Here is an 11617-nt window from a genome sequence, read left to right on the forward strand (position 1 = left end):
GGCATCGCACCCTCCCGATCTGCCCTGCTCTGTGCATGACGGGGCGGCGCCCCAACTCCCCAATCGGCCCTGCTCTGAGCCTGACCAGGGGCTGCACTTAGGGATTGGGCCTGCCCTCTGCCACCCGGGAGCAGGCCTAAGCCAGCAGGTCTTTATCTCCCGAGGGGTCCCAGACTGCGAGAAGGCACAGGCCGGGCTTGGGGACCCCCCCTCCCGCCCCCCGAGTGCACGAATTTTTGTGCACTGGGCCTCTAGTCTTATATAATAAAGAGGGAATATGCACATTGACTGTCACTCTGCCACAAAGATGGCGGTGCCCACAGTGGAGGCAGGGGGCGGGGAGGGTTCCGAAACACAAGAAGGCTGTACCCAGAGTGGAGGCCAAGTTCCTGTAATGAGCCTTAACGAGCAATCAGCAGGGACCTGAGGCTGCACCCCCCAAAACCCTCCCCCGTGGGGCTTGACAGGGGTCCTCAGGCTGCCCTCCCTGCCATGCCAGGCCAGAGAACCTGAAGCTATGACCCCACCCAGCGGAGCTTGACAAGGGTGGGTCCGGCCAGGTCTGGATCTAGCCCGATGGGGGTGAGGGCGGCTGGGTCTGGGTCTCACACGATTTCGAGGCGCACGTGGGTGGGCGGGGACTTGACTCTGGGTCCCGTGGTGTGCCCCAACTCTGACAGGAGGAAGATTTTCATATACATTCTACTAATTTTCTTTCATCTCTGACACTTCTATTATAGAGAAAGGGCAAATAGCAATATTAAAATATTTCCTCTAATTAATCTCCTTTTAATGTGCACCAATTTCGTGTACTGGGCCACTAGAGTGTGTGTGTGTGTGTGTGTGTGTGTGTGTATTAGAAACACTCACTGCCCAACAAGTCCCAGATTTATGACTGGGTTTCACTGAGATCTTGGCCAGACTCCGCTTCTGAGCCCTGTTCCCAGCATGCAGCTGTGCTCATTCCATGGTCTGTTGGCAAAACAGCACCGTGACTCTGAGCAGCCTCTAGGCAGGGCCTTTGAGAGCTCAGATGATGGGCCTGAAGTGGCCTTGTTTCTTTGTCTGAGGGGAGCCACACTCAGGGCCAGGCATGCTGTAGGCTGGTGGGTTTCATCTAGTGCTGCCCACAGGCAGGGGGCAGGGGTGGTGCTGCCATTGAACTTGGGTCTGGGTGTGGAGGGGCTTGATTCCTGGCTGCAGGCACCATTCATGGCAAGCAGGTGCTTTTGATGCTGTGTGCTAAGTGTCAGGGAGGCGGAAGGTGCCAACAGTTCAATAGACAAGACTCCTAACTCAGGCTGCGTGGGGGCAGCTGGGAAGGCTTCTTGGAGGAAATGACACCTGAGTGGAGTGATGGTGTGCAACTGAGTTTCCAGTTTGGAGGGTTGTGGGCAGGAGACAGGGGAACGGGCACTGGGGTGCAGTAAATCCTGTCACGTCTGTCACAGTCAGCACTTGCCCCAGTTGCTGGGATGAAGGCCTGTTGTCCTGGTTTCACATGAATCAAAACCAGGGAGATGCCAACGTGAGACTCTGGACAGGCAGGCCTCCTGCCTCAGGTGTAGCTGGGAGGGCATCACCTCTCCTGGGGCTGCGATGGAGGCCTCAGGGGAGGGGAGGTGTCTGAGGTTCTCCGTGAGCAGCACGGAGCAGGCAGGCTCGGGTGAGCTGTGTGGCCATGTGCCTGCCGTCCTCTCATCTCGCTGGTCGAGGAGGGTGCACGCTGATGGTGATCAGCTGCCCTGCCGCTCAGGTCTGGGCTGGCCAAGGGGGCTCGACCATGTGGAATTGCAGGCAGTTTGCTGCTCTTGGGCACGGGGTAGTGCTCTAGAACACGGGAACCGTCCCAGGAAGGAAAAGACGGCCAGTCCACCCTCAGGGCCCAGAGAGAAAGGCAGGTAGAAGGAAGGACCCTGCCTCCTTGCCCGGCTTCTGCACTGGCAGCTCTTTGAGGGAGGGCAGGTGTGCTTGGCAGCCTCAGCCCCGTGGCCCAGAGTGAATGTTTGCTGCAGCACTTGCTAAGGGCCGCAGGGCATCCCTGCCTCAGTCCTGCTAACAGAGAAAGCCGCAGGCCACTTGCCTCTGGGCTGACACAGGCAGGTGTGAACAGGGTTGTGCTGTGTATTTCCTTCTGATTTATTGGAAAATAAAGTTAAATTCTGGCCATATAAGTAATATGTGTTTCTTACAAACAGCTAGGAAAACACACAAGTAGTAAGAATAAGAGCCACCCTGAATCCCACCACTGAAAGACAGTCACTATGAGCGGTGTTAGTGTTTCCTCCCGGTGTCTGCATGAGCAGTTTGTGTTTCAGGCCCTGCCTTTCATATTCTGCCTTTTTCCCTCCCAGCTGACATGATAGCATGCGCATAACTGGTTATTGTTGTGAAGTGACAGTCAAGAAAGTTTTTCAGAAGAAGTACCACCCAGCATCCCCTTGTTGTGAGGGCTTGGAAGCGAGACAGTCATTCCTTACTCTGATCAGGGAGGGTGAGAGGTCACCCCCACGTAGAGTGGGATCCCTCTGCCCGTGGCTTTTCAGTGAGAGACGTCACAGTCACAGAACCCAGGCCTGGTCTTGTTTGCCAGGCAACACTTCTGCCACCCTGGCTGTCCTTCTCTGAGGCTTCAGGGCAGGGCACTTAGGAATACCAGGGGCCCCTCTGAAAAGCACCAGCTATTCAAGAAGCTCAAGTTTTGCCTCTGAGAACCTGGGGAGACTTTGTCCTTGACCTTTTACAGAGGACAGGAGGGGTGAGAAGCAGCATGGCCAGGCTCACCTGAGAGCTGGTGTCTCAGCCAGGGTCTCTGGCCTCCTCCTGGCCCGCTGCTTGGACTCCTCTGTGGTTGGGGCCAGGACTCTCACAACCAGCCGGTGTGGCTCAGTGATTGAGCATCAACCTATGAACCTGGAGATCACGATTGGATTCCCAGTCAGGGCACATGCACGGGTTGAGGACTCAATTCCCCAGTAGGGGACGTGAAGGAATCAGCCTATTAATGGTTCTCTCATCATTGATGTTTCTCCCTCTCCCTCTCCCTCTATGAAATCAATAAAAACATATTTAAAAAATTAAAAAGACACTTACACCTGATGCTCCTGTCCTGGCATGTAACCTATCTTCTTCTTCCCAAGGCCTCTGCTCATATGCAGACATAATGTTTATTTGGTTGTGATGAGGATTAGAAGTCCAGGTAGCTCTGACTTTTCACATATATTTATATCCTAACTATTCCTTCCTCTTACATAGCATGCTCCCAGTTACCGTGTAGTGGCTGCGCGCTCACCCAGTGACTAGAGAAGCTGTCATTTTGTTAGTCATTCTTTATTTTTCTTTCCTGTTCTCAGTGGTATCTTTCCTCTTTGTTTCTGTAGGAAGTTCTCCAGCAGCGGATCCTAATGAGCTTGCCGGATGTTTTGGTGATTGGCAAAGACCCGCTGTCTGGTGAGTGAAACCCACCCCCCTCGGTGGGCTTGGCCAGTACCAGTGGCTCTGGGCAGCTGTTGGACACAGAGCTCTGGCTGCCAGCTTGGAGCCAGCAGAGTGAAAACACGTGATCATTCTGGTGAGATTTTGAAGAATGGGTGTGTTCCTCTGAGGCAGGAAGCCAAGGCCCCTGCTTCGGTGGGCTTAGGGGCCCGAGTCTTTGTGGCCTCTCTGGGGTCTCTCCTCCTCAGTAAATGTGGGGTCAGGGCCACCTTCACAGGGTGGGTACCTTTTGGTAAGAAAGGAGGAATCTGTGGAGGAACTCACCTCTCTCTTCCACGGGGACCCTGTGATGCCCTTTTCAGTCCGTGGTGGGTCTCACCAGGAAGTCCTGGCATGTCTGCCACTGTGCCCTGAAGCCCGAGAGGGCAAGGGTTCCAAGTCCTAGCCTTGGACACACACTGTGACCTTGAAAGACAGAATGAAATGTGTTCCTGGACATCTTCCAGAAAGTCAGAGTTAATTCATGCTTGTCAGGTGGCTCCCTGGGGAGTTAAACAGGGCGGCGGATTTCCTCCCGCCACATCCTGTGCCTCTGCCTGCACCACGGCTCCCGGACAAGCACCCTGTTCTCTTACCTCTGGGCCTTTGCACGTGCTGTTCCTGTGCCTGCAGCGCTCTCGCTCACTGTGTCCTAAATCTCCCCCCTCACCCTGTGGGTCTCAGCTCAGAGGTCACTTCCTTTAAGAAGCCTGGCCTGAATCTCACTGCAGACTAGAGGTCCTTCTCCCAGGTTCCCTTTCCAGCTTTTCTTTGTTGATTTTCTTGGTCTGAGCCAGAGGACTGTGTTGATTACGACAAAGCTCCCAGCAGCCAGAACACATGGGTGCCTGGAAGGGAGCTGTCTGTAGGTTTGTTTCTTCTTTACCTGCTTGACTGTCACTGAGCCAATCTCACTGACAGGGACCCACTATCTTCTCTATGTTTGAAACTATTCAAAACCCACAATCTGGTAGAGTTAAGAGAATAACAGTTTTTCTTACTTTAAAATCCTGAGAGAAATCAGCCTCCCATAAGAAATTAGAGAACTTCTGCTTCTCTCTCTCTCACAAGTTTCACCGGAATCTGTGTGGGGATAAAAAGCACAGGATGCTTTGTTTGCACCACATGTTTTATTCCACTCACCTGGTGAGAACAAACAGAGCACTGCTCCACCGGAATCTCCTAGTGCCCTGTTTGTTGCCCCAAAGCTTATTTTAAATCATTTTTTTCCATGAAGATTTTTTCTAAGATTAATCCTCTACCTTTTAAACCTTCCCCCTCCCCACCACCCCGTGTTAACAAAACTTGGCAAACAGAAATTCTACACATTTCTAACAGTGCTCTGGTTCAGATTTAGTTTTCTCTTGATGCCTGATGGGTGTGAACGAATGAATAGAATGAATGAATGAATGAATGGCTCATGGTTGTCATGTGTGTAACTGCTGGTGCTGAGGAAGCGGGACCCTTTGCTCTTTCATTGAGCCGCCTCACACTGTAGATCAAGCTCATGTGTGTCTGTGTGTATCTGTGTGTGTCTGTGTGTATCTGTGTGTGTCTGTGTGTACAGGGTTTCTAGTCTCCTTTTTGCTTATGGTCTTGCTACTAGCAGTGGGCCTGTACTACATGTGTTTGCACTTTTAATGCTGTTTTCCTCTGCTGTGGCTGGGAACAAAGATTCTCAGAGCTGTTGCAGTTATTCTAAAGTATGGTACACTTAGACCCTCTGCTGTGAACATGAAGATTTTCTGTGTGAACTCTGCCTTCTGTTTCTGCTGTCTGAGCCCTCCAAACACGTTCTTGCTTATGTGTCAGCTCTCTGGTGGCTACAGCACCATGTACAAGCCTGGGGGAGGTGAATCGCTGTAGGAAGGGCAGCTGGCGATGGCTGGGAGGGTCTGTGCCTGTAATATCCACCAAAGGGCTTACAAGAGGCACTTCCCTGTCATGTGGGGACTGACTGGGGGGAGCCTGGAGGGGACGGTCACACGGGCACACGGGCTAGTGGGCGAGAGCACTGTGGCCATGGAAAGGTTTTAATGGGACTGTTTGGAGGCTGTTAACACTCTTATGCTCATTCTCTTTCTTTTTTATCAAGACTGAAATTGTGGCTGATCATCAGCTCAGCATTAATAGAGAAGTGAGTCAGGGCTGTGATTCTATTTATGAATGACTATGGATTGGAGCCTCTTGGGGCAAATGAAATGCCTCAAGAGAAAAGACAATCATAAGGCTTTGAGAATTATTCCATTTGAACACTGAGAAGTTCTACTCTTACTAGCAAAGGGAGTCTTTGACCATAGTAGCTGGATCTGCAGCACCCACCCTTACTGAGCATATTGCTAAGAGCTGGATCTGGATGGTCCGAGGGGACCCTGTGTGATTTTTTTTGGTCCTGTCTGATTGGCAGGGCTGAGAAGGAGCAGTGTGATAGTGTTGGTCTGGGTCTGTGGAAATCGGGCTTATCATACGTTGGTGTGAGAGAGTGAAATGGTAAAAGCCTTTCCACCTGACAATTTGGCAGTAAGAAAAGCTTAAAGGATGAGTTTTCCCTTAAGAGGTAAATAAGAATCTGCTTTATAAACCAGCAGCCAGGGGTGGGGAACCTTTTTTCTGCCAAGGGCCATTTGGGTATGTATGATATCATTTGTGGGCCATACAAAATTATCAACTTAAAAATTAGCTGCTATATTTGGTCAAACATTTCATTAACTCGCTCCTAATGCCTTGGGAGGGCCAGACCAAATGATTTTGGAGGCCTTATATGGCCCTTGGGCAGGACATTCCCCACCCCTGCTTCCAAGCCCTGGCCTGTGTGGTTCAGTTGGTTGGGCATCGTCCCGTGCATCAAAAGGTTGCTGGTTTCATTCCTGGTTAGGGCATAGGCCTGGGTTTCCAGTTCTATCTCAAGTTGGGGGGGGTGAGTGGGAGGGGGTGTGCAGGAGGCAGCCTGTGCATCTCTCTAACATTGATTTGTCTTTCTCTCCCTTCCTCTCTAAATTTTTTTAAATGAATTGCTCTTCTTTCTTCTAAAACCAAACAAACTAGCCACTGAGATGTTGTCTAGCATCATTTAGATCAGCAGTTCTCAACCTGTGGGTCGCGACCCCTTTGGCGGTCGAACGACCCTTTCACAGGGGTTGCCTAAGACCATCCTGCATATCAGATATTTACATTACGATTCATAACAGTAGCAACATTACAGTTATGAAGTAGCAACGAAAATAATTTTATGGTTGGGTCACAACATGAGAAACTGTATTTAAAGACAAAAGTGACACCTTAGGTTGTCTGGGTTTTCTTTGGAACATTCCAGCCAAACACTGACAGAAACGGGGGGAGGAGGGCGGCGGGACAGATGTGCAGGATGTTGGCAGCGTGAAGCTGGGGGACGCGTCTGGGGCTTGTCTATTTGCAATGCTGCACGATGAACAGGTAGAGTTGTGGGCACCTCATCTTAGAGCCCACTCAGCACTTCCTTCGGAGACGCCTCTCTGCCATTGGGCTTGCTTCCCGCACACACTAACAAGAGATGCTGACGTTGGAGTTCGTGGATTATCATGGGACAATATTTATGACATATTTGAGTGGGAAAGGACCACAAATACTTATGTATAGAATTCTCATTTGGCTTAAATAATATATAAGCCCATACATAGAGAACAGATGGCGGGGTTCACCCAGGTCGAAATGATTTTTTTTAGCTTATCTGATTTCCCCCCCAACAGCAGAGTGGTGTATCATTGGTGAGATTTTATGAGAAGATGAGTCTATTGAATATGTTGCTCTTTTGATTTAGGACAAAGTATGGAGGAAATGGAGAAGATGCTGGTGCTGGTGCTGGGCTGTGCTGTCCAGGTAGGGCTTGGGCAAGGGTGGAGGGGGCCTGCCCTTGGCCATCTTGTGTGTGGGTTTGTGGGGATAAACTCCCCCTTAGTGAGTGAGGTAGGAGGGACGCTGCCTTCGGTCCAACATGACACATCCCGGCTTCCTGAGAGAAGGGACCACTCATTAGGTGGCAGCCGATTCTAGTCCCAGGGCACCTTTGGCAGAAGCAAGTGGGGATTCCTCAGCCCAGGTGCCCTTAGCAAATTGTCCCCAGTATAGGGACACCTAGACCAAAGACCAGAAACTCCTTCCAGCCTGAGGGCCCCATCTGACCACCCCTGATTTTGGAAAAAACTTTCATGGGCACAGGGCCCCACTCGATTCTTCCTGTATTATCTCTGGCTGCTCGCACAGCACATGGCAGAGCTGAGACTAAATGGCCCACAGACTCTGAGACGTTCCTACATCTGGCCCTTTGGAGACGAAGGTCGTCACCCCTAGTGCTCTTGACCTTTACTGGTTTAAGAGTCACTGGAGCTTGTTTAACGTGCAGATTTCTGTGCTTCACCTCCAGTGTTTTCAACCTGATGGGCTTTTTGAAAACCAGTTCCCCCGGTGATTCTGCTGTGGGTGGTCAGAGCAACTTCTAGAGAAACCTCTGTCTAAGGGACAGGAGGGAGGACAAGCTCTTGGTTATAAAGGAGGAAGCCAGGGGCTGGGTGGGCAGCTCATCTGGAAACTATTTCTGTGGCTGTGGTGGGCGGCTGTGGTGCCAGGTTGCCTCACTTGCAGAATGCTCCCATTAACACACGTTACCTCCGCAGTGCGACAGGAAAGGGGCATTTATTGAAAAAATCCAACAGCTTGACATTGAGACCCAGGCCGGGATCCTGGCCCATATCCGGCAGGTAGGTGTGAGGCTGGCTTTGTGGGGCTTAGCCGTGGACCCCCTCTACCGTGGCAACCAGGAGGCAGGCTCTCACCACCAAGGAAAAGTTTAAAGACTACATCACCCACTAGTGATTTTCCTAATTTTAGGTTTCATACACCAGACATATTGAACCTGTTTGGAAAGGTAGTCATCAGCAAGCTAAAACAAAATGGGGGGAAAAATTTAAAAAAAAATTTTTATACACCCAAATCAAGTCTTCATTTGCGTCCTCTTCTTGCCTAATATGGAGCCAGACTGGTTTTGAGTACTGTCAAGGGGCTTGGGCTCAGAATTTGATTTGCCCTGAAAATGTGTTCTGGCCAATGTGGCTCTGCTTCCCATGGCTGGTCTTCCCAGGGAAAGGGTCTCCGTTTCTGTCAGGGACGTGGCAGAGAAACAGGCTGCCAAGTCCCAGAAGGGCTGTCGCTGTAGACTCGGCCCTGGAAAAAAAAAATTTTATACACCCAAATCAAGTCTTCATTTGCCTCCTCTTCTTGCCTAATATGGAGCCAGACTGGTTTTAAATACTGTCAAGGGGCTTGGGCTCAGAATTTGATTTGCCCTGAAAATGTGTTCTGGCCAATGTGGCTCTGCTTCCCATGGCTGGTCTTCCCAGGGGAAGGGTCTCCATTTCTGTCAGGGACGTGGCAGAGAAACAGGCTGCCAAGTCCCAGAAGGGCTGTCGCTGTAGACTCGGCCCTGGGGTGGGGTCGGGAGGGCTGTGCACTGAGGGCAGTCCCTCTGCCATGGACCTCGGTGACATCAGAGAAGTGGTTTCCCTGGAAACCGGGCCTGTGGGGGCAGCACTGACCTGAAAGTATATTTCCCTGAAATCCCCCCTCCTCCCTCCAGAAGAAGCCTTGTTTGATTTAGTTATCTTAGGGGATGTGGCTCAGCCTTCAGTCTGATTGGACAGCTGAGATAAAGGCATGAAAAAGGCATGAGCAGGAGCACAAAGGAGCAGGTGTGGGGCTGGCAGGGGCCGCTGCCGTACCCCAGGCTGGAGCCAGGGACAGGCTGGGCTGATGGGCACCATGGGTGGTGGGTGCTGAGTCAGCACTGGAGCAGGAGTGGAAAGCGACTGGTCGAAGTCAAGGGGAAGTCAGCATTGTCCTAAATACGCTCAGCCATTCATGATGGTGAGCGGCCACCTGTTAGCCTGAGGACCATTCTGCTTTTTTTTTTTTTAATCCTCACCCCAGGATATTTTCCCATTGATTTTGAGAGAGAGAGGAAGAGAGAGGGAAAGACTAAGAGAACTATCAATGTGAGAGAAACACATGAATTGGTTGCCTCCTGCGTGCTTCCTGACCAGGGCCTGGCCAGGGAGGAGCCAGCAACTGAGGTACATGCCCTTGACCGGAATCTAACCCGGACCCTTTGGTCTGCAGGCCAATGCTCTATCCGCTGAGCCAAACTAGGTAGGGCCATTCTGCCTTTTAATTTTCCTTGTGTGTCCTTGTGTTTTGAACATGTATGTATCCGGGTACTAGGTCTCTGCTACTCACTGTTTTCCCTGCTCAGCCAGCAGGATATTTAAAATAAAGGAGGGGGGGAGGGTTTATAATGCAGCCAGAGGGTCTTGAGTGATAATCACATTCAGCCCTGGCCCTGGGGAAAGGGCTTCAGAATTATTGGTGCTTCTCAAACATTCAGGTGCCGGGCCCTATAAGAGACCCACCGAGTCAGAATTGGGGGAGGAGCAACACGAGCCTTTAATTAAGCTGCTCCTGTGGCCCAGCCTGTGTGTCTCAGTGGTTGAGTGTCAACCCAGGAACAGGGTTTATAATGCAGCCAGAGGGTCTTGAGTGATAATCACATTCAGCCCTGGCCCTGGGGAAAGGGCTTCAGAATTATTGGTGCTTCTCAAACATTCAGGTGCCGGGCCCTATAAGAGACCCACCGAGTCAGAATTGGGGGAGGAGCAACATGAGCCTTTAATTAAGCTGCTCCTGTGGCCCAGCTGGTGTGGCTCAGTGGTTGAGTGTCAACCCAGGAACCAAGAGGTCATGGTTTGATTCCTGGTATCAGACTCCATCCCCAGTAGGGGGAGTGCAGGAGGCACTCTCTCATCAATGTTTCTCTCTCCCTCCCTCTCCCTTCCTCTCTCAAATCAATAAAAACATATTTTAAAGAAGTAAAACATTTTTTTTAAAAAGCTGCTCATGTGACTGCTGTGCAGCTGGGTTGTGTCCCAGGATCCCCTCGGACATCAGAGGCCTTTCCCCAGCACTGGGTTGGAGAGGCCTAGAGCCCAGCCTCGGAGCCCCACATCCCTGCCTTTCTGGTGCCTCTCGACACAGGCAGAGATTTCTCTGAATTCTCTGAGACCCGCTGAATCCCAATGTTTCCTTTGTGAAGTGGGAAAGGTGAGAAAGTGGATGTCAATTGAGGACTGAAAGGTCCTTTTTACTTGTGGGTGTTTTTTTTTTGTGGGGTTTTTTAATCCTCATCCAAAGATATTTTTTATTGCTTTTTAGAAAAAATGAAGAGGGAGGAAGAGGGGAGAGGGAGAGGGAGAGAGAGAAACACATTGATGTCAGAGAGAGACACAGACTGGTTGCTTCCTGCACGGGTCTGGGGATCAAACCATCAACTGAGGTATGTACCCTTGACTGGGAATCAAGCCCGAGACCCTTTGGTCCACAGGCTGACGCTCTAACCACTGAGTGAAACCTGCCAGAGCAGGTGTGTTTTTTTAAGTTATTCTCCACCTCCATTTACCCTCTGGAAAATGTGAGAACGTTTTTTGGTGCACATCACTCAGTGGATTGCCATTTGTTTTTCCCTTTTGAGGCCCACGTGCACGAACACTCACCTTCCCAAACTGAGAAGACAAGGATGGAAACAGACCTTCTGCCTCCTCTAGAAGGTCTGGGGGTCAGGTTGAGGAGGTGAGACCGGGCCGCAGCTGGTTTGGCTCAGTGATTAGAGTGCCAGACTGCCAACCAAAGGGTCGCAGGTTTGATTCCCCATCAAGGGCATGTACTTGGGTTTCAGGTTTGATCCATGGCCATCTTCGCGTTAGATTTTATTTGAAGAATAAGATGCTATCCCTCCTGACCCTCCCCTCCCAAGGCTTACCCTCTTTGTGTGACACATGGATGGACGCGACTGAAATCCCTGGGACAGTTGAGGGAGCTCCCACACTGGGCGGAGTGCTGTCTGGTGGGAAGTCAGTGTCCTCCTTGAGCTAGTATGACAGCAGCAGTGGTGTGTGAGGAAAGAGCTCGGCTGCAGAGTGTGGCTGCACTTGCTGAGGAGCCTGCCCGCCCCCCACAGGAACTTGGTGGCTGAGGGTTAATAATGTCAGTGAGGTGGGTCAGCTGTGGGAGAGTGGGCCTAGGTCCCAGGGGGCGTGGCCTTGGGAGGTGGGTGCTCTCAGGG

The 11617-nt window shown here is 51.2% G+C and overlaps 1 protein-coding gene across 1 annotated transcript in view; it reads left to right on the top strand.

Annotated features, from left to right (window-relative positions):
• Positions 1-11617, top strand: part of LOC102256683 (protein Daple-like) — a 72957-nt gene that overhangs the window by 9599 nt on the left and 51741 nt on the right. The window contains exons 4-6 of the mRNA XM_014532313.1: positions 3381-3450; positions 7271-7329; positions 8124-8207. Coding sequence (XP_014387799.1) covers positions 3381-3450; positions 7271-7329; positions 8124-8207 — 213 coding nt within the window. The remainder of the gene's footprint in view (positions 1-3380; positions 3451-7270; positions 7330-8123; positions 8208-11617) is intronic.

This window comes from Myotis brandtii, unplaced genomic scaffold (assembly GCF_000412655.1).
Source record: "Myotis brandtii unplaced genomic scaffold, ASM41265v1 scaffold879, whole genome shotgun sequence".
NCBI lineage: Eukaryota > Metazoa > Chordata > Mammalia > Chiroptera > Vespertilionidae > Myotis > Myotis brandtii.